At 40.1% G+C, this 24,130-nt stretch overlaps 1 protein-coding gene across 1 annotated transcript in view; it reads right to left on the bottom strand.

Annotated features, from left to right (window-relative positions):
• Window positions 1-22,123, bottom strand: part of SLC22A15 (solute carrier family 22 member 15) — a 73,809-nt gene extending 51,686 nt beyond the window's left edge. Inside the window, exons 1-2 of the mRNA XM_069478925.1 lie at window positions 22,037-22,123; window positions 9,578-9,790 (exon numbers count right to left, since the gene is read on the bottom strand). Of these exons, the coding sequence (XP_069335026.1) occupies window positions 9,578-9,790; window positions 22,037-22,123 (300 nt within the window). The remainder of the gene's footprint in view (window positions 1-9,577; window positions 9,791-22,036) is intronic.
• Between the last annotated feature and the right edge of the window lie 2,007 nt (window positions 22,124-24,130).

A 24,130-nucleotide genomic window follows, 5' to 3' on the forward strand; every position in this document is an offset into this window, starting at 1 on the left:
CTAAGATTCACTTTCATTACAATGTGGTAATAGGTTTGTTGGAGAGCAGACCTATAGCTCTCACCCATTTCAAAGTGCAAGGGGTTATTTAACAGAATCAGAGCTTCTTGGAAAAAAATGACTAATTCCATGGTTGAGGCAGGGAGCTACAAGATGAACCTGGAATATCTTGTTATGCTCAAAATTTCTGAAGTGCTTAAAAAAATGACAGGCACGTCAAAAAGACACAGGAAGATTTACACTTCCACGAAGACTAAGTAGGCATACTTTCCCTATTTCTCCTACTAAGTACTACTAAAAACCCTGGATACTATATATGAAACAAGCATAAGACAATTCCAAAAGGCAAGGAGAGGACCTGCTAGAGACCCTGGGACTCAAGGCATGATATAGTGGTGAATTCCCTGGTTTCTCACTGCCCCACATATCTGAGACTGAAGGCTGAAAAAGCCAGTGAGTCAGAAATGCCAACAGGAACAGACAAAAGGAGCCCCAACCAAGCTCTGTGCTCTCTAGCCAAAGCCCAGAAAAGGAGCAGCCTAGAAAGACAGAAAACTCTTAGCTAACGACTGCTTTGCTCCAGCCAACCAAATTGTATCTCCAAACCCATCCACACAGGCAAAGGTCAAGTGGGAAAGCCAGGCTTCCACCCTGGCCGGGCAGCAGTGAAGTGCCCTAATCCTGCTGGGGAGGTGTCAGGGAAGGCTGAGTAGGGAGCCAGCATTTTCATTCCTGCCAAGCAGCAGTGAGGACCTGCCCCCACCAGCGTCAGTGGAGACCACACAGGTACACTGGATTGCCACCACCAGCTGGTAGTAATGAAGAAGCCTCCCCGTTTCCTATGCCAGAGAGTGTCACAGAAAGCCAGGTAACACAGAGGGTTTAAACAGGACCCAGAATCTCTTAACATAATAGCTCAAATCTCTAGGTTTGAAATGAAAATAATTTGCCATACCAATAATCAGGAAAATCTCAAACTATATGGATTAAAAAAAAAAAAAACCAATAACTGAGATTATAGCAATGTTAGAATGGGCTGGGCACAGTTGTTCATGCCTGAAATCCTAGCACTTTGGGAGACCGAGGCAGGAGGATCACTTGAAGCCTGGAGTTCGAGACCAGACTGAGCAACATAGCAAGACCTTGTCTCTACAAAAAGTCAGAAAAATTAGCCAGGCGTGGTAGTGAGCGCCTGTAGTTCCAGCTACTCAGGAGGCTGAGGTGGTAGGATTGCTAGAGCCCAGGAGTTTGAGGTTGCAGTGAGCTATGATGATGCCACTGTACTTTAGCCCAGGCAACAATGAGAACCCTGTCTCAAAAAAAAAGGCTAGGAGTTCAAGAGATGTTAGAGTTATGGAATAAAGATTTTAAAGCCACAATCATAAAAATGCTTCAATGGGCACTCATAAACATGCTTGAAACAAGTGACAAGACAAAAAGACTCAACAAAGGTAGAGAAAGTCTTGGTTAAAAAATATATTAAAAAAGAAATTTTAGAACTGAAAAATTCAATGAATGGGCTCAACAGCAGAATGGAAGAAACAAAGGAAAGAACAATGAACTTGAAGATAGAACAATAGGAAATACCTAATCTGAAAACAGAGAAAAAAATAGACTAAAAAAAAAGAACAAAGCTTCAAAGACCCGTGGGACTACAACAAAAGTGCTATCATTTTTGTCACTGGAATTCTGGAAGGAAAGGAGAAAGAGGGCAGGCTAAAAAAATGTACTTAAATAATAGCTGGAAATTTCCCAACGTGTTAAGAGACATCCTATTTGAGATCTACTTCTTGGACCTACTGAGGTCCGAGAAGCTCAGTATATCCCAAACAGGATGAATCCAGAGAAATCCACACCAAGAAACATCATACTCTAACTTCTAAAAACTAAAGACTAAAAAACAAAAAAAAATCTTAAAAGCAGCAAGAGAGAAATGACATCCTACCTATAGAAAAAAAAAATTCAAGTAACAGATGATTTTTCATCAGAAAACAGAGGTCAGAAGGAAGTGGCACAGCATTTTTAAATACTGAAAGAAAAACAGTGTCAACCAAGAATCTTATAACCAGTGAAAATCAGAAATGACAGAGAAACTAAGACATTCTCAGATGAAGGAACACTAAGAGTACTTGTTGCCAGCAGAACTACCCTAAAACAATGGCTAATGGAAGCTCTCTAAAAATAAAGAAAAAACTTAACCAAAGAGATTTTGGAACGTCAGGAAGAAAGAAAGAACACTGAAAAATGTGGACAAATATAACAGACTTTCCTTCTTCTTTTGAGTTTTCTAAATTACATTTGATGGTTGAAGCAAATATTGTGACATTGTATAATGTGGTTCTTACTATAAAGGTATGTAGAAAAATACTTAAGACAATTATACCATAAGCAGGGAAGGGTAAACGGATGTAAAGTGAGGTTGAATTTCCATAACTCACTTGAACTGTTATCTTTTACAACATCAGTAGAATGTGATAAGTTATGTATATATAATATAATGCCAAGACCATTACTAAAAAAGCTATCCAAAGAGACATACTAAAAAATGCCATAAATAAATCAAAATGAAATTCTAAAAAATATTCATGTACCTACAGAAAGACAAGAAAAATAAAAGAGAAAAACAAAAAACAGAGAGAATAAGAAAAAAAAATGAATGATGTAAGCCCTAACATACAAATAGTTACATTACATGTCAGTTATTTAAACCCACCAAATAAAGACAGAGATTGGTAGAGTAAATTAAAAAACCTGACTAGACTATGTGCTGCCTATAGGAAACTAACTTCACATATAATGATATAGGTAAGTTGAAAGGAGGAGGAGGAAAAAATATACATCATGCTAACACTAATCAAAGAAGTGGCTGTGTTAATATCAGATAAAGTACACTTTAAAAGAAAGAAAATTATCAGGGTAGAGAGGGACACTACATAATGATTAAAAGTCAATTCACCAAGAAGACATAGCAATCATAAATATATACATACCAAACAACAGAGTCGTAAAATATATGAAGCAAAAACAGAAAAGCGAAAGGACTGATATACAAATCCATAATTATAGTTAAAGGCATAAACACTCCTCTCTCAAAAACCTATAGAACAACTAGACAGAAAACAGCATGGATTCAGAACTCAACAACATCACCTACAAACAGGATCTAAACAATATTTATAAAACAAGTGCCCATGGCAAGAGAGACCACATCCCGGGCCATAAAGAAACCTCAGTAAATTTAAAAGAATTGAAGTCATACAGAGTATGTTCTCTGATCACAATGGACTCAAACTGGAAATCGGTAACAGAAAGCAAACAGGAAAATCTCCAAACACTAGGAAACTAAACAACACACTTCTAATAATCCACAGGTCAAAGAGAAAGTCTCAAGGAAAAAATAATACATTGAGCTAAATAAAAATGGAAATAAAACATATCAAAATGTTTAGGGCATAGCTAAAGCAGTGCTGAAAGGGAAATTATGGCACTAAATGTTTATATTTTCAAAAAGGAAGATCCTCATCAATAACCTAAGCTACCACCTCTAGAATGGAAGGTAGAAAAGAGGGAAGGAAGGTAGGGAGGGAGGGAGGGAGGAAGGAAACAAACCCAAAGCAAGAAGAATGAAGGAAATAGTAAAGAAAAGAACAGAAATCAATAAAATTGAAAATAGAAAAACAACTGAGAAGAATCAGTGAAACAAAATGTTGATTCTTTAAAAAGATCAATAATATTAGCAAATCTCTATCACGACCAAGAAGTAAGAGAATAAGAGAGAAGACACAAATGACCAATATCAGGTAATAAAAGAGGGGTATCATTTCAGACCCTGAAGATGTCAAAAGGATAAGGTAACACCGTAAAGAACTCTACACACATAAATTTAACAACTTAGATAAAATGGATCGATTCCTTGAAAAGTATAAACTACCTCAACTCACCAATACAAAATAGATCAGTTGAACAGTCTTATAACTATTAAGAAAACTAAATTTATAATTTAAAAACTTCCCAAAAGGAAATATACAGGCCCAGATGATTTCACTGGAGAATTCAACCAAAAGTTTAAAGAATTAACACCAACTCTACACAATCTCTTCCAGAAAATAGAAGAGGAAGGAACACTTCCCAGTTTATTTTATATATAGTATTACCCTGATACCCAAATCAGACAAAGATAGTACCAAAAAAGAAAACTACAGACCAATATTCCTCACAAAAATAGAAGTAAAAATCCTTAACAAAATGTTAGTAAATAGAATTCAACAATATATAAAAAGAATTACACACTACCTGGAGATGCAAGCCTGGTTCCATATCTGAAAAATCAATTAACGTAATCTACCATATTACAAGGTAAAGAAGAAAAATTACACAACCATTGCAATTGATGCAGAAAAAGTATTTGGCAAACTTCAATACACATTCACGACGAAACCTCTCAAAAATATTGGAATGTGGGGATGCTTCCTTAATCTGATAAGGAGCATTTATAAAAACCTAGAGCTGGCCGGGTGCAGTGGCTCACCCCTGTAATCCTAGCACTCTGGGAGGCCGAGGCGGGAGGATTGCTCGAGGTCAGGAGTTCGAGACTAGCCTGAGCGAGACCCCGTCTCTACTAAAAATAGAAAGAAATGATTTGGACAGCTAAAAAATATATATATAGAAAAAATTAGCCGGGCATCGTGGCACATGCTTATAGTCCCAGCTACTCGGGAGGCTGAGGCAGAAGGATCGCTTGAGCCCAGGAGTTTGAGGTTGCTGTGAGCTAGGCAGACGCCACGGCACTCTAGGCCGGGCAACAGAGTGAGACTCTGTCTCAAAAAAAAAAAAAAAAAACCTAGAGCTAACATTATACTTAATGTTGAAAGACTGAATGCTTCCCTTCTAAGATCAGGAACAAGGTAAGAATGTCCGTTCTTACCATCTCATTCAACACTGTGCTGGAAGTTCTAGCCAGAGCAATAGGGAAACAAAAGGCATATGGACTGGAAATGGAAAAAAATAAAACTTTCTCTATTTTTGACACGACTGTCTAAAAAAATCCCAAAGAATCTTCAAAAAGCCCCTTGAATTAGTAAGTGACAACTTAGCTGAAATGGACCAAAAAGCCTCTAGAATTAATTTGACAATTTAGATAAAATGGACCAATTCCTTGAAAAGCACAAATTACCAGAACTCACCCAACATGAAACAGAGTATTTGAATAGCCCCAAGAATATTTTTAAAACAAACTAAATTCCTAATTTTAAAACCCCCAAAAAAGAAAGGATACAAGATTAAGATTAAGGTCAAAGGATACAAGATCAACATATAAAAATCAGTTGTATTTCTCTATACTAGCAATGATGATGTAGATACCAAAATTTATTAATAAAATACAATACCATTTACAATAGCTTAAAAAAAAGAGAGAGAGAAATACTTATGTGTCAATCCAACAAAACATGTTCAGAACTTGTATACTAAAGACTATGAAATGTTGATGAAAGAAACCAAAGAAGTTTAAAATAACGCAATGTTCATGTACTGGCAGACTCAACATAATGGAGATGTCAATTCTCTGCAAATTGATACATAGGTTTAACATAACTCCTATTGAAATCCCAGAAAGATTTTTTGGTAGATATAGACAAAATTATTCTAAAACTTATATGGAAAGGCAAAGGAAATGAAATAGGTAAAACACTTTTGAAAAAGAAGAAAGCAGCAGGAATCAGTCTACCCCACTCCAAGCCTTCTTCCGTAACTACAGTAATATAACTAAACCTAGATGAATCTGCAGATAATTATGCCGAGTGAAAAAAGCAAATCCCAAAAGGCTTCTATAGTGCTGTTTCCATTTTTACAACATCTTTAAAATGACAAAATTATAGATAAGAGAACAGATTAGTGGTTACCAGGGACTAGGAAAAGAGTGAGGGATGGGAGAGAAGTGGGTGTGGCTGTAAAAGGCCAACATGAGGGATCTTTGCAGTGATGGAAATGTTCTGTGTCTTAGCCATGTCACTGTCAATACCTTAGCTGTGACATTATACCATGGTTTTGGAAGATGCTACCACTGGGAGAAACTGGGTAAAGGATACATAGAATTTCTCTGTATTCTTTCTTGCAACTGCATGTAAATCCAAAATTATTTCAAAACAAAAATTTTAATCAAAGAAAAAGGACTCAAGAGCTACCTTGAATAGGTTCCCACTGGTAAATTAGTGGTAATTTGTGTACTAAAATAATTAAGAGCTGTAATAAATTATAAACCATTGAAAAGAATAGGAATCCATGCGTACATCCCTATGATAGGTACATAGGCAGACAGATAGATAGATAATAGGCAGGTAGATAGATAAAAAGATAGACAGAGAAGGGAGAAGAAAGGGGTCTTGGTTGCAGTAGAAAGCAGGATGCAGGCTGGTAAACGTGGAGGAAGTGCTGGAGTTAAGAAATAGTCATTTTGCAGACATCACAGTCTAGATTGGTTCACCCAAGAGTCATCAATGGATGCTAAATTAGAAGAAAGGATGGTTCTGATAAGGAACAGCAAATTTACATAACCTGAGAGTGATTGTCCGCAGTTTTCTTATTCCTTGAAATGGAAAAATAGTAACTATACAGGGAAGAAATCAGACAATACATGGAATGGATAAACAAAATTAACATTGCCAAAAAGGGGCAGATGGATATTGTGTGTCTCCAGACGTAATACTCTGAGAAGGACAACATTACTCGTGTACTATTCTGACTTGGGATGCATAATCAACCTGAAGGAAGGCATCAGACAGACCCCAAAGGGGGAACATTCTTAACTTGAAAAAGGCAGGAGTTATGGATTCTTTAAAAATATCAATGTTACAAAATAAAAAAAAAGGCTAAAGGTCAAAGGATACTAAAGAGCCATGACAACTGAAGGTATTATGTGATTCTGAACCATATTTAATACATGAGAAGAAAAAACAATGCTATCAAGGATGTTACTGGGTCAAGTGACAAAACTGGGTATAGATGGCATACCTCAATTGGGTATAGTTTAAATAAAACTACAGTATCAATGTTGAATGTCTTGAAGTTGATCACTGTACTGTGGTTTATAAGACAATGTCCTATTTTTTAGAAAATATGCACTGAAATACTTGGCATAAAAGAACACTAGAGCATATACTGTTCAAGTGTCTTGGGAAAAAAAAAGAAAACAGTGCCAATAAGGCAAACTATTAACAATAGATGAAAATAAAGGAAATAAGGGGATTGGATTCTTTGTACTATTCTTGAAATTTCTTTCAGTTTGAAATTATTCACAAATAAAAAATGTTTTAAGCCAGGTGCGGTGGCTCACGCCTGTAATCCTAGCACTCTGGGAGGCCGAGGCAGGTGGATCGCTCAAGGTCAGGAGTTCGAGACCAGCCTGAGCAAGAGCGAGACCCCGTCTCTACTAAAAATAGAAAGAAATTATCTGGACAACTAAAAATATATATATAGAAAAAATTAGCCAGGCATGGTGGCACGTGCCTGTAGTCCTAGCTACTTGGGAGGCTGAGGCAGAAGGATTGCTTGAACCCAGGAGTCTGAGGTTGCTGTGAGCAACGCTGATGCTATGGCACTCTAGCCCGGGCAACAAAGTGAGACTCTGTCTCAAAAAAAAAAAAAAAAATGTTTTAAAAATTCTTCAGCTACTGTTATCTATCAAAAAGAACCTAAGAGGTGTGAATACCAATTTGGATTGGCTAGGTTCCTAAAAGGCATAACAATTAAGAGCACAGGCTTCTGAGGTCAAATTTAGGTTCAAATCCCAGCTCTGCCCTTATTAGCTAACATGACCTCAAGGATCTCAATTTTTCATCTGTAAAATGTAAAAAATAATTCCCACCTCACAGAATTATTTTGAGAATTAAATGAGTTAAGGGCTGATTCATATATCACAATGCCCGTCACACAGTAATCACTGAACAAAAGCTACTTGTCATTTTCCTAGGTTAGTAGTGGTGGTGGTGGTTGCTATAGGCCATGGAGATACAAAGATGATCAAAACATGGTTTCTGACCTCAAAGGACTTTTTAAAAATAGAGGTGAACCACAAACAATAGTCTGTAATATAAGTACAAACGAAACGAAATGTTGCTGGAGCAGAAACAAAAGCGTATTTACTTCTGGGGAGCGGGCTGGGAAGACTCCCAGGGAAGGAGACACTGGGAGTGAGCCTCAGAGCGCAGGTTAGGGTTTCTCCAGGTAGAGGCTGGGTGAGTGGTGAGGGCACTCCTGACAGATACCAGTGGAGGCGGAGAGCTCAGGGCGGGTGTGGGAAACAGTAAATACTCCTGAGAGGAGGGAGGGCAGGGGGAAGTGCAGGGTAGGGCTGGAAAAGTACACCTGGACTAAGCTGTGAAGTGTGAAAGGTCTTGAACATCACTTGTAGGGTCTCTGCTGTGTTCTGTGTGGAATCACTGGAGGTTTCTGAGTGAGGGGTGACAACACTGGATTGTTGTCAGAAATGCTGCTTTGGTAATTGCTCGAAAAGTTGATCTAGTAATTATCTCTTCCCATGGGGGACTCCTAAGGAAAGGCCAACCAATTATCACTCTCAGCCTGTCTCCTCTGTTTTTAGTATGCCCCACCCAAAGGGTGATAATCCAAATATTCAACGACAGGTAAGGCTAGCTGGGCCACGGTGCAGACAGAAAGACACACACACAGACGTGGGTGGTTTCCAGGCCTGGATTGGGGATGAGAGCAGGACATCTGGCAGGCACTCTGCTGTCCCCACTGGAGTGTGGTCAAAGGGATTTGAGGGGAAGCTGACTAGCTTAGCAATCAGAACTGAGAGCTGGCAAGGGTCTGAGAGGCCCCTGCTGTACCAGGAATTTACCCTATTAACTGGATCACAGGGTCCAAGGGCATCACCAGGGTGGTGACAGATTACGCAGAGCAGGTAAAGGAGACAGGAGTACTTCAACATTTTAATAACCAGGCCCAGTGCTTTCCAGCTGGGCATGAGCTCTGCCCCTCCTGTCTAGGGTTTCTCTTCGGCAGGTTGTATACCCTCGGATTCCCTAACTCTGGCTGGCTCAGAAGGACCAGGACCTTCTCTTCGGCCAGCAAAGCCCCCTTGAAAATAAGGCTTCCTGCCCACACTAGGTGGGTACTGTCTGTATATAATACTGTACAGTCAAGGTGCCCCACGTGGCCTGCATACAGGCCTGGAATAAAAATAAACTATGGAGAGTACAGATGGTCATTACATTTTTCACTCTTTACTTGTTAATTTTTACATATGTAATAAAAAGAGATGAACCTATTAATTCATTTTTCTAAAGAACACACAATAAAAGTACGGCTCTTTTGGAGTTTACCTTATTTCATCTCAGTAGTTTAGTAAGATTCAGGCTTCTCCCATGTGTAGCAAGAAGCATAAAGAATGTGTTTTCATAGGATATTCTCCTTTAATACATTAAAACCTTTAAGTCTTAAATTTACTAGAAAATTATTTGAAGGTGTGGCTGAAATTTCAATCAATACGACAAAAAAAGACTGGTTCCACATGAACAAAGAGCAACATCATGCACTGATCAGAATGGCCTGACGTTACCTCGGAGGCGATGGAGGTGAAGCTGCTGCTGAAATGCACGTGCTTATGGATCTCGCTGCCGTTGGCTGTCAGGAGCCAGTCCCCAAAGGCCTGGTCTTCACCAGCTGACTGGTTGCCATGGCTCTGATTCGGCAGGAGCTCTGCCAGGTCCCAGTGGTACGACGGCGTGGCCCCGACCAGAGCGATGAGGATGGCCTCCGTGGCCACGTACAGCTGAAAGAGCAAACACACATAACCAAACACTGCAGACCTTTGCCATCTACACTGAAAACTCACATAGTAGGCCTGCAAACCTTGAAAGGTCAGTTTCTTGCTTTTGTGTTTTTATGAGCTACAGAAATGAGCCACATCAGAAACAAAGGAGAAAAACATGAAAAAGCAGCTTCATGATCTACTATGAACAAAGCCATCAGCAATCCCACTTGTAAAGCAAACTACCTTTTTATAGCCTTTTCCTTCTTTGAGACATGTCTGATCTCTGTGTTTATATGATTCGCGGGGGCGGAGGTATGGGAGGTGCACGTTATTGGCTCTGATTTAAAGACTAAAATTCCAGCTATTTCCTTTTCAACACTGTATCTTCAGCTCAGATAAGCATTATCCAGGGAGCTAGGACTAGACTGACCTCGGATTCATAATCTAAACAAGAGACTTTTTGTAGCGTAGTTAAGTATCTCAGAAAACAATACCTATAATATTGTTTTATTAAAGCAGGTAAGCATAAAATGTACTTGAGTAGGTACTATTTTAAAATCTGATATACAACTCATAAGATTTAAAGAAATTCAAAATCCCAGGTATAGATATTCATTTCATAACCTTTAGCTACATTTAAACTTGATTTAATATAATCATAGTTGTCCTCCCCCTTCAAAAGAAATTTCACCTTTTCAACTTTTTTTTTTTTTTCTTTTTGAGACAGTTGTCCGGGCTAGAGTGAGTGCCGTGGCGTCAGTCTAGCTCACAGCAACCTCAAACTTCTGGGCTTAAGCGATCCTACTGCCTCGGCCTCCCGAGTAGCTGGGACTACAGGCATGTGCCACCATGCCCGGCTAATTTTTTGTATATATATATTTTAGTTGTCCATATAATTTCTTTCTATTTTTAGTAGAGACGGGGGTCTCACTCTTGCTCAGGCTGGTCTCGAACTCCTGACCTCGAGCGATCCACCCGCCTCGGCCTCCCAGAGTGCTAGGATTACAGGTGTGAGCCACCGCGCCCAGCCAAATTTCACCTTTTCATTCAAGAAATATTCATTGAACACATGTGCCATTTGTCCCTGACTGTTCTGGGCTTTACAGCTACTCACACTTAGGTTTATACGCTGTCAAGTCCCACGCAGTCTTGTTATGCTATAGGTTTCCATTTAGATTAGCTATCACTGTTGGATGATTATTTCAACTTTAACATTTATTAAGCAAACACATAATTAGTCTGCTCCTGAGTGAGATAATCTTACTTAAGAAACTATCCCTATTAACTTATTACCCTGATGTCTTAAAATACCTTTAAGCAAAATAAACGTTTAAAAAATACAAAGTTTGTGATTTCTCGACAGCACGTAATAACAGGCCCACTGGATGGATGAGCTGACTGAGGCACAAAAGGGTGGAGAGACTTGCCAACAGTTTCAGCTGCACTGGGCAAAACCTCCCAGCTGGGGGGCTCCTTCACACCATTTTGTAGGGCTGTATGTGGCTGTTCAGTGGATGAGCCAAAGAGCCAAAGGCAGAGTCATTTAACACCAGTAGGTGATGAGATCACTGTCAAGGAGAGAAAAAAAAAAGTCTCACATGGTGTGTGCCATCACAGAAAGCTAATGTAAAACCCAAGATGGGATTTTTCCACTCGGGTAAGGCCGAGAGGCTATTGGTGGTCCCAATGTATTTTGAGTCAATTGACGGTGGGCCTTTCTGGAGAGGTGTAAAGCTACCTTAGGTCAGTAGGTATGGATGATTTATTATAAAATGCAAAGGAAAACATGTTCTTAGACTTATATGCTTCCTGGCCCCTATCTGCACACTATTATGGAAGTTTTAGGACAGGAGGCAATCAGCATATAAAAATAAAACCCTGAATAATTACAGGAACAGATCAATTACACATTGCAGCAGCTATAATCACAAAGCCACTTTCACCCATTTAGTAACTGCTCCTCCTGATTATAATCTGCTGAAATTTAATTAACGGGTATAAAGAAACAAAAAACACAGGGCAAGGAAACTCAGAACTCAAAACACAGTTCTAAGAGACACAGAGTCCTCCAGCAGGCCAAGCAACTAGTCACATTTTCTCTCTAAATGTGCTCTTTTCTACCTTTGTTCATACCATCACTTCATCTGGAAGGCATTTTCTCTGCTGTGGATGTTTGAGCTTTTCCCACCCTCCAAGAGGCAGCTCAGATATCACCTCCTCCTTGAAGCCTTCCTTGCAGGCTTGTCTTCCTCACCAGCCCCTCCAGAAGTCCTTTCCTGCTTTTTTCTGCTCAGCCCCAAAGCTTCACCTAGGTTTTCCTAAAACATGTATCATTTTCTTCACTGCCTTATATTTATGTATTTGCTTATTTTTCCTATTGGAATATACTCTCCTTGAGGGCAGGATCTGTATGTGATTCACCTTTGGACTTCTAAAGCAAATAACCCAGGGCCTACACACTCAACAAGTGAATGATTAAGTGACTAGTATGGAACATTAATAATAATAGCACGTGCTTCTACAATGCTAACTATGTACCAGGCATGATTCAAAGTTCCTATTGGATATATATTAACATATCATATTTTTATCTGGATTGTTCTATGATAAACATTCTAGGTTAAAAAAAAAAAAAAGGAGATATTCCAAAGCAGGTTCTAATCTGAGGCATGTTTCATTATGAAGGCCACCATTCTTGGTAGAAACTACAATTTGGAGAAAACAGTACAAAAACAAAGTGGTGTTTGTTCATCTACACCCTTATTCAAATGTAGGGAACAGTGAAACCTACTTAATCAGTATTATCTGTATTTACCAGTTTCATTCCTAGCAATCTGCAGGCAAAATAAGTACTTTCCACCTTTCTCAATTTCTCCATTCTCCTTCCACCCTTCACAATGTTTCCCTCGCCCACGCTGTGCACACGCTCACACACACACATACATCCAAGGCCCTCAACAAAACACACAGGGCCACAGCTTTATGTCACCAGAAGAGTCAGAAACCAGAAACTCGTCTACGCAGTACCAGCCTCAATAAAAGGGTGTCAGCCTTTTTGCCTCCTTTGACACCCATGGTCATGCACGGTTTTGCTAACCACAAGGGAGACAAAGTAGGCAAGCAGTAACGATACTGTTTGATAAATGCTATGAATGGGGCACCGTGAGAGATTAGGTCAGAGAAGTGATGCTTAAACTCTACATACAGATCGATGTCGGGTCCTTTAAGCCACATACATGGGTCAAACCATCAGAGGAAGTCAAAGATGGTTTAGCACTTAACTAGCCAGAGGGACAAACCATACACACAGAATGTAGGGTGGTTTTCCTTGGTTTGCCATCTTTGGCTGTGACAATCTCACATGGCTCACATCCTGCTCCTTCCCCCCAGAAATAAAAATATTCTCTCATTCTTCTCTCCACTATTGCTCTACAACTCCCATGCACACATTCACCCACATGTTTTTGTCTAATGAAATCACACCCATCAGCAGATGGGCCTTAAAGCCACAATGAGAAACCACCATCCATTCTCCTTCAAAGTGGGACTAACAACATCTCAAATAAATCATTATCTTCTCTGGCTCTACCTCCAGGGAAGGAGAACAAGTGCCACAGATGGTTGGATTATTTTCCCCCTTTCAATGTAATTATAATTAGAAAAATGACTAACATGCACTAAGGGACTGAAATGTTAAAAGTTTCAAAAAGTGAAGGTTTTAAAAGTAATTTTATATTAATACCATTATAAGCTTTTATAATACTTCTCAGGAAACCAAAAAGTCTCCTATAAATTATCTCATCACAATATCTTGTGCTGTGACGTCATGGTTAGGTTTATTTTTTAAGTAGGAAAAATAAGATACAGAGTGATTAAGTGAATTGTTCAAAGTTACATATAACACTAATAGCTAAACCAGGACGAGAATGGGAACTATTTAACTTTGGGGCCAAATCTTTTTTCAAGGGAAATAAAGGGGGAAAAATCAAAGGTAATTTTATTGTCATGGCCTGTCTTATTGACCAATCTCAGCTGCTTAACTGCAAGCACCCTCATCTTTTCATCCAACTGGTTGCAGTAGACATCTGCTGTAATTGAATGACCAGGTTTTATGAAACTGCAGTGGATAATACCAGCGCTGGACCACCAAACAGACACCATTAGCTTTTTCTGATGAGTATTTGGTTTTGTACTGTGTTTCAGCACTTCATCTTTATCCAACCATTGTGCCGAATTCTTGTGATTGTCAAACAGAATCCATTTTTCATCACACATAACAATACGGTGTAGAAATGGCTCACCTTTATGTCATGACAGCAAAGAAAGGCAAGCTTCGAGACAATTTCTCTTCTGACAGTCATTTAATTCATGCAGTACCCATCTATCCAGCTTCTTTACCTTGCCGATTCGTTTCAAATGGTCCAATACTGCAATACTGTTGGAATAATAATGTCAACCTTGCTGCTAATTCATACGTAGGTTGAGACGGTCGCTTCCACTACAGCTTTCAGCTCATCATTACCCACCTTGGTCTCAGGTCGCCCACATGGCTCATTTTCAAATTAAAATTACCAGAACAGAACTTCTCAAACCATTGACATACTGTACGTTCATTAGCCACATCCTTCCCAAACACTTTGTTGATATTTTGAGCTGTCTGAGCATTAGTTCCACGATGGAACACTTATTTGAAAATAACACGATTTTTTTTACTTATCTATGGTTTCACAAAAATTGCTCTAAAAAAATTTGAAAGATAATCATAAGCCAAACCACGCATTTGAAAGAATGAGGATGCACCTTCACAATAAAAATAAAACAAGAAGTGTCAAAGTAAAATGTCAGAGATATCAATTGCCAAACTTAGTACTTACGGAAATCGGACATTTCATGCTTAATAACCTAATAGAATTTTCCTTTCTCGACTGCCTGCCCTGTAGACTTCAAGCCCCAACATCACACACAAACACAACAGCCTTACAAGGACTGCTGCATCAGCTCCCACATAGTATATGTGGTCAAATCTCCATAATGAATTATTCATCAATTTTATATATAAAATATATATAATTATACACATACACATATATACATCTCCATCCTAGGGGATCTTCTTTCCTGCTTCTCTGGTTAAACTACAACTGACACAACCTTAAACAAATATGGCAAAGTATCTGCATTTATTAAATCTAGAAGTAGGTACATATGTGCTTGTGGTATTATTCTCTGTACTTTTTCATTTGAAATGTTTTATAATCTAAAATGAAGTTTTAAAAGAAAATGAATAATAAATACAATAAAGCAGAATAATGTTATTAAGTTCTAACTAAGGTTTTCTGCCAGTCTGAACCTCCCTTAATTAATTCCAGTTCATTTCCTTTGTTAAAACAGAAATATGTGCAAATATTTTGAGAAGTGCTAGCACCAAAGAGACTTTCTCCTTAGATAAACAGGACTAAAAAAGACTCAAAAAAGAAATAACCCTTTCACTTTATGAGTTAATGCTATTTAACACCACTTATACATAGTAAGTACCTAAGGCTACTGTGCAGGCTATTCTTTGGGATGTCAGAGAATGCAGAAAGAGATAGGATTAGAAGCAATTGATGGATTAACACAGAATCAAGAACAAAGGTGAGAAGATATCCCTGGAAAGAGGGTTGGAGTCTGTCTTCCTCTTGAACGTGTCCCCTCACAGAGAAGGTATTTCTCTGGGGAAACCTAATGATAATAGAGGATAAAAATAAATTCTGAAGTAAAAGTAAAGAATACTTGGGAAACTTACACCAAGTAACCTCTATTTTATTCATGAAGTTGGGACAAAGAGCATGTGGGGAGAAGGAGAGCAATGGAAGCAGGAGGAGTTTGGGCTTGTGAAGAGTGGTAAACAATCAATTGGCAAGGCCAGAACAAAAGAACGACCCAATACCATGGGCTGTGGAGGTTTCTGATGTCAAAAAAGCAGCAGCAAACATATGTAACACATGAGAACTGAATAAGCAAATTATGGTATGGCCGCATATGGAAATACTATACTACAGCCATTAAAAAATACATAGTTCCCCTTGAGCACAGCAAGGCATTCACAACACTGCTGAGAGACAAAATCGGGTTAAAACACATGTTTCTGCAAAAAAGATAAATGTACATATTTATACCATAGACTCTGGAAGGCTATACACGAAAACACGAGCATGTCTTACTTCTGGGTGGTAGAAGCACTGATGATGTTTTTCTTTTCCATATTTTCTCTGTTTTCTACAATCACCATATTGTAGAGTACTATATGATTTCTTGAGTACTATATGATTCCCATGAATGCAGTCATAAGTTTGTTTGAGCATTTGGTCAAAGAATTCAGAGAGGAGAGTCCCGAGCTGTGCGCATCTTTGGGTTTGATGGCTTCTTTCTCCTAAGGCAGCCTCTAACTGTGGTGATGAACCAAGCTAGTATTCTTAAAACCTCAAAGTCAACATTGACACAATGCCAATTGATTGCAGGGCACTGGGCAACTTTAAGAAATCCTAAACTTGCAAAACAAATTGAACTTTCATGATCTAGCCATTTCCAAACACACAATAAAGAGTGAGGAGTCATTAGCCTAATTCACTCAGCCATCTTGCTGCAGAGTGGCACAGCACTCAAGCCTAGTGCTCTTTGTGCCATATTCACATTGCCTGTCTCCGTGACTTTAATGACTTTATTTATGCTGTCTTGAAAGGGAATACCTTCTCTGTCAGGGTACAAGTTAAACCAGTGTGGGTTGGCCTTGCCAGCATGCCTCTGGAGATGCGGGTACTGCAGAGATGTCAGCTAGTTGCTTTCCAAGGCACATCCCAATTCTTAAGATGTTCCAGGCCCAAAGGAGTTCTCTAAACCACCTGGATGGAGGCCTCCTGTATCTCCACTATCTCCCTAGATGGAAATGTCTGATAGATTTGCAACTTCATCTGCTTTACACCAGGGGGCAGTATCTGTCAATAGACAAGTTTTCCTGAAGGGTCACATGTGGCTTTGGTCTCTTTGATGGGTGGTGGGTGCCTCACCCACCCAAACTGGTAGAAGGAACACCAGGTAAATGTTCCCCAGATCATCATAAACCCGCAGGAGATCGAAGCTCCACAGAACCAAAATTTGAGCATACGAGCAGTATAAAACTTGTTCAAACTAGCAGAGAATCCTGGTAGATGGTCACATGTTTTAGAGTCATGATAGACAAACTCTTACGAATGCCACAGATTCCCATCATGGCTGAACCCCTGGTGGTGGTGAAAACACCCAGGGACATGAGAGCTGGCCGTAATGACTGTAACACAATAAACTCTTCACTAATGTTTATGGTGTGAACTTCATCATTTGCTTGTGGTAGGGATTAGAAGAACCAGCTATCACCTCAACCGTACCTCATCAAAAAGTAGTCTTCCTATGAATTTCCTGTGAAGAAAGGGACATGGTGACAAGTGCAAGCAGGTAGGGGAGGCAAGTTGTGGTAGCATTCTATACAAAGTTTAATAAGCGCCCCGAATAAAACTCTACCCAACCCTCCTGCATTAAATGACTGCAATTCGCAGCCATAATTAATTTAAGGATTAATAAAAAAGAATGAGCCATAATTCTGATAGAGCAAAGAGTAGTATTCTCTCCTAGATATGCATACCTTCTTTCCTTTACCATTTTTTCACTTAAAAAAAATTTAACATGAAAAAGCAAAACAAATAAGATTCATGAACTCGCCATCATAATTACCAAATGATAACATCTTATTATACTTGCTCCAGATTTTTAAAATACAATATTACAGATACAGACAAAATCTCCTTTGTACTCCTCCCCAAGCCCACTCCTTTCTTTTCGTCCCAAGCAACCAATCTCATGAATCGAGTGTAGATCTTTGTACTCATGTTTATACGTCTACACTGTGTCATACATTCGTAAGCCAAATACAGTATTGTTTTTTGTGTTTTTAAAATTTGTATTAAGAATATGTCACATTGTCTGTATCGCTCTTATTTTTTCATCTAACATTGTTTTAGAAATTCATCCATATAATTATATATAGATCTAGTTCATTCATTTTAGCCATTGTGGTCTATCAAATTTATATCACATTTTATTCAGTCCCTTTTTGAAAGTCATCAAAGTGGTCTCCAATTTTTGTTATTATAAACAGTGCTGATATAAACATCCTATATATATCTTCTGATGTACAAGTCCAAGAGATAATGTATGGTATGCACCTAGGAGTTCAACGTTGGGTTTTAATTTTACTAGATGGTGCCAAATTGTTCTTTAAATGGGGTAGTTTCTATTTCTCCTCATTTTCATCACACTTGTACTGTTAGACTGCTTAATGTTTGCTAAGTGTGAAATGGTATTTCATAGTCATTTTAATATGCCCGTTCCAGATGACCACTGAAGTTAAACATCTTTTTATGTGTTGACTATTATAGTTTCCTCTTCTGCAAAATTTCTATTCAATCATTCCACTTTCTAAAATGCAATGAAAGCATATTTTTTGCATGAATAATATTAATGCACTGGTAGTTCTAGGGTCTGAAAAATAAGGTTGGGGTTATTAAGAGTTTACATAAAAATAATACAATCTAGAACACCAGAATAGTGTACCTTAAGATGAGCTTCACAGCACAGCATCACAATTTTGCTGGTGAAACTCATGCTTGTTACAGGTTACATGTTCCTGGTAGTTAATAGATGTTTTAATTCTTTTTTTTTTTGAGACAGAGTCTCACTCTGTTGCCCAGGCTAGAGTGCCATGGCCTGAGCCTTGCTCACAGCAACCTCAAAATCCTGGGCTAAAGCGATCCTCCTGTCTCAGCCTCCTGAATCGCTGGGACTACAGGCATGCACCACCATGCCCGGCTAATTTTTTCTATTTTTAGTTGCTTGGCTAATTTCTTTCTATTTTTAGTAGAGATGGGGTCTCACTCTTGCTGAGGCTGGTTTCAAACTCCTAACCTCAAGCAATCCTCCCGCCTCAGCTTCCCAGAGTGCTAGGATTTGGATGTTTTAATTCTGTGCAAATTATACTACAACCTACAATCCATAATCCTCAGAAAAGTGGAGGATCTGGAGCTTCTGGCTTAGAACAAAGAAGTAGGGTCCGTTTTTGGTTTGAGGCATTAAGAAACAGCAAATTGTATTCCAGCCTTCCTCCTCCAGACAGCCTAGAAAACAATCTCTCTCTCTCTCTCTCTCTCACACACACACACACACACACACACAAAATAGTGATGATGGTGTAAACTTAGAACAATCACCAGAATAGAGAAACAGTGATAAACTAAATAGAATTATTCATATTTAAATGCCACAAATAGCTTTGACCCTAGGGAGGGCAAGCATATTTTGACAGTAAGAATTTTTCTAACTATAAAATTGTAAATCTCATTGTTTATTCATAAGTCGATCATTTTTACATAAGGCAGTATTTTCCTCTAACTTTTTGTTTATGTATAATGTTAAAACCACATATATGCTATTATCAACCACATATAACCAAATACCTATTATCAGGGTATTTGCATGTTATCATACTGAAGAGGTATCTACAAAATCTGCATCTATTCTTTATTTACCTCAAAGGTAACCACTACCGAGATGCCAAAGGTAGTGTTTGCAAGGCACATGAGGGTAGTAAGTCTCCTAGGCAAAGGAAATTGGATGGTGAAGTAACTTTTAATGATCAACATGATGGTATCAATAATTCAAGACAACAGTTAACCTAAAGACCTTAGGGTTGGCTTTTTGGTATGTGGTTTTGTCCTTAGTTTGAATTTAGATGTATTTGAAGTAAAGGGAGGTTAACACCATTTTTAAAATATAATAATAATCCCAGAAGAAGGTATATGTAAAAAGATACATAAAGTTTCCATCTCCATCCCTCTAGTTTTGTGTCCCTCAGCTGGAGTTAGTCACCATCAAACTGCAGATGGGAAAAAGGTTTCTGCTGAAGTAGTGGCTCCCTCTCTCTGGCAGTGTTGCCGTGCAGTTGGTCTGTATCTTCCTTGGACAATGGCAAGAAAAGTTCTTTGATTTTAAAAGCAGATACACATTAACCTCCTTCCACTTAACTCTGTGAAAAGGGCTTCTTATTTTTGCCTCTGTTGGGAGAAGCACCCCTCCCCCCAAGAATGATGAAAACATCATGCTACAACTGTGTAATGGGACTCCCCAGTACTCCACTCCACAGGCCAGCTCCCCTAGCCCAAAACATCTCCAACAACAGACTCGGTAGCAAGGTCTTTGGGGAGCTCCACTTTCATACCCAAGACATCTCCAGGTGGCTCTACAACCATTGGATCATGTAGCTCAACGGGGCAATGGAGTCCTCATAAACATGTTGTAGCTGTGAAGGATTCACTTTTGCCTGGACTGGGGCACCTCCTCCATTGGTATAGGCACAGCTACAGGGCACCTCCCCAGCCCACACCTACATGATAAACAATCAGTCACTCATTCCCAACTCTCCAAAGCCTGGTCCCTGTATAGCAAATACTGACCATACGTCAGCCAAGGTTTAGTGAACAGTCAAGGTCATGGGCTTGCAACTCTTTTGGTTCCAAACTCTACCCACTTGGGTCAACTATAAACAAAAGTAAGTGAGGGATCTCAACAATTCCCAAACTCAGAACACTGGCCTTTTTAAGTACCACATTCCATGCAAGACAAACTCACTCTAAGTTGCTGGATCCCTGGCTAGGCAGGTAAGAAGATGATAACACAACAAGTGGAGGGTAGGAGTAGGGAGGTAGGGAGCTGAGATTGCTCAGAGAGGGAGTATGGCCCTGGAATTCATGGTTAGAACAGAAAAAGAATTTTCTCAAAGAAACTGTTATAAATAAAGATCAGGCCTCATGGTTGCAATTCTAGTTTCTCTGTATTAAACACTATTTTGTGACTCAGCATGAACATTTTTTCTCCCTAGGGAAAGTGCTTTTGAAGCTAAAACATCTGATGTAAAAGCATGAGCCAAAAAAACAGGAAAAAAAAAATAGAGCTGAAATAACAAACTGAAAAGCACCTCAGAATATCGCATATTTGTGAACTGAGGACTGTTCCTGTTCTGCTAGAGAAAGAACTGACTCCAGATATCAGTCCGCTGTTTCAACCATTTTTTCTGGCTGGTGATGAAATGAATCAAACTTTCAAACATTTAATCAGTAAGTCAACCGCTATTTTCCACCATCTTCCTGTTGAGTCATTGCCTTATGCAAAGTTTAAGCAACATGTGAGCTGGTGGTTATACTTAGGACCACCCAGTACTTCCCGCAGAATAACTATCATCACAAGTTAACTCTAAGTTCCTTGTTTAACCGTCTGCCTGCCCCACCCACCCCACTAGAAGCGAGCTTCATGAGGGCAGGGACTTTGATTTGTCCACTGCAGCCCGTGTTCAGCACTTCCTAGGCACTCATGCAAATGTATTGACTAAAAGAATGAGTAAAATGGCTGGTGAATGAAGTGCCTTTACAATATTGAGAAACAACTGATGTCAAATGAGCCATTTAAGTTGGCGGCGGAGGACTAACTCTTGCCTAGAAAAGTTGATCTGTAGAGACCGTTAACATATGGAACCCACATTTTTAGGCTGAGGTGTTCGAATAGGTTCTGAGAATTCTGTACAATGAAGAAGTGATTCCATTTGATAACCACACATTGTAGACAGAACTATTCAGCTTACAAAAATCTCAACCCAAGGCTTGCTGCAGGTCTTAGTGACCCAACAGAACTTAAACCACAGAGAAATCCTAAAAGGCCCCGAATAGTAAGTCCCTCAAATCCAGGAAAAGCTGGCAAGTAGATACTCAGAGCTGGAGGAGGCGGTCCTAGATCGACCTTTATGTCTGCAGGGTATCAGGGCTGTCTCCGTGTCCTAGATTCCGAGGTGATAGTGCCACAGGTTTGGGTAACAATTCCCTTTCAAATTTGCAGCGTATTTCAGGTAACAACAGCTTATTACAGGTAATGCAATTTTGCATCCTTATTAACCAGCACGCCGGCTGCAGCACCTCTGCCCATACTCGCTCCCTCCACCACTCAAGGTGGCGGGGTGGGGGGACCCGGCAGAACCAGAGAAGCTCTGAGGCCCGCCGGCGACCTTGGCGCTGCCGGGGCCCAGGCCACCGCGCGGCGTCTCGGCCGGCGCTCGCCACACCTCGGGTGTTTGCAGAGCCTCGGCCTCGGCCCGGCGGTCCGGGAGGCCCTGAGGAGGGAAGTGGGGCCGCCGGGGCGGCGAGGACTCACCTGCAGCAGCACGGCCAGCAGGAAGCACAAGTACATCTGGTAGATGCCCATCTCCCCCACGGCCTGGAACGCCTCCTCCACCTCCATGGCGGGCCGCGCGCAGGAGCCCGCCCCTCGCCCCTCGCCCAGCCGCCCGTTCTGCCGCCCGCCCCGGCGCGGCCCTTCAGCCCGGCGAGGCGCGCGAGCCCCTGGGCACCCGGCACCGGCTCGGCCCCGCCGGGGCGGGGATGGGAGCGCGGGCGGCGGGGCCGGGGCGGGGCGTCTGCGCGGGCGGCCGGGCGAGGGGCGCGGGGTGGATCCCCGGCGGGGTGCGGGCGCGCAGTCGCGGCGGCCCGGGGCAGGGGGCGAGGGGCGAGGAGGGCGTTGGAGAGCCCGAGCAGGGCGCCCCTTTATTAAAAAAAAAAAAGAAAGAGAAAAAAACGCCGTTGTTTTTATAGGGCGGGGCGGTGAGAGGGATTGCAGTCGACGCCGCTTAAAGCGAGAGGAAAGAGGAAGTGCGCTGGGGCACGCGGCGCCCTCTCTGATGGGGAAACTGGGACGCAGTCCGTGCGAGCCATGGCCCCAGCTGCAGTGGGCGCGCGACAACTGTCGGTGGCCTGGTCGCGTCTCAGCCTTGTTTGTCCTTTCGCACAAACCGGTTTCATGCAGGGGCGCGGGGAGTTCTAGAGCCTTCAAAGAAAAGTGCTGTGCAGCATTTCTTTCCAGTCCTACTCTGTGCTAGCGGTGGGTTAAGTACACTGACAGATAAGCAAATTATCGCAAAACTGTGAGGAACATTTGCTTTTAGAAGTATGCATGAGGTACAAAGGAAATGCGATAAGGCAGGAGGTGTTCGCTGCCCAGGTAGTTGAAGGATAAATGGCAATTTGCCAGGCTGGAAAGTGGAGAAAGACGTGGCAGGCTCAGGAACGCTTGGCGCCTGCTTTAGTCCCCTCATGCCTCCATTTCCTAAGTTTGTTTGTTTGTTTTTTTAAATTTGTTTTTTTTAACAGCTGTGTTGTATTCCATTGTCCAGGCCATAATTCTGGATGCAATATTGAATAGAAACGGTGACCAGCTATTATCCTTGTCTTGCCAGAATCCTTGTTATGCTTTTAAAATTCTCCGTCAATTGTGATGCCTTTTGTGGTTTAGTGGTAACTACCCTTTACAGGTTACCTACTTTCTTAATTTAGCAATTAAATGAATGCTCAAGGTAGTAGAATGTATCAGTGGATTGGAAACTAAACTCTCACAGATTTTTATTTTTGCTCTTTTAACGAAACATCTTTTGTATAGGTACTAGTTAAGGAAATTTTCTTTTTTGGCTGTTTCCTAACAATTCTCATTGTTAATAACTGTTGAAGTTTGACAAATGCTTTTTGCATTTATTGACATGATCTTAATGTTTTTCTTCTTGAATCTGATAATCTGGTGCGTTCTGGTAATAGGTTTTTTGATATTGAACTTAACTGGAATAAATCCTACTTGGTCTTGACATTATTATTTTACTGCGAAATTTAATTTGCTGATGTTTTGTCTAGGAACTTAACATCTATGATTAGTAAGATAGGCCTATAATTTTTTTCCTACTGCCCATGTCTCCATTTGGCAGTAAGATTATAGTGCTTCATAGCAGGAGTGTTTGGTAAACTGTCCTTTAACCATCTGGACTTAGCTTGTTTTTCAGGGGGAATCTCTTTATTACAGATGTATAGACATAAATATATATGTAAATCTATATATGTACATGTTTGTATGGCTTTGCATTTCTTCTTGAACCACTTGTAGGTGTGTTTTCCTGGAAATGTTTCTATTTTATCTAGTTCTTCTATTCTTTTTAGAATTAACTTGTTCATATTGTTCTCTTAGGGCTTTTAAAAATCAGGTTCTAGCTGTGTTTATGTCCCATGTTTCATTCTTAGTGTTGTTCATCATTATTGTTCCAGTCAGTCTTGCCAGAGGTTTGTCTACTTATTATTTTTTAAAGAACCCATTTTGTTTTGTGATTTTTTTCTGTATTTCTTTGTCTTCTATTTCATGAATTATATGAATTTTCCTTTCTTTTACTTACTTTTGTTACTCTGTAATTCTTTTACTAGTTAAATAACTTGA

The sequence above is a fragment of the Eulemur rufifrons genome, chromosome 8 (assembly GCF_041146395.1).
Source record: "Eulemur rufifrons isolate Redbay chromosome 8, OSU_ERuf_1, whole genome shotgun sequence".
Lineage (NCBI taxonomy): Eukaryota > Metazoa > Chordata > Mammalia > Primates > Lemuridae > Eulemur > Eulemur rufifrons.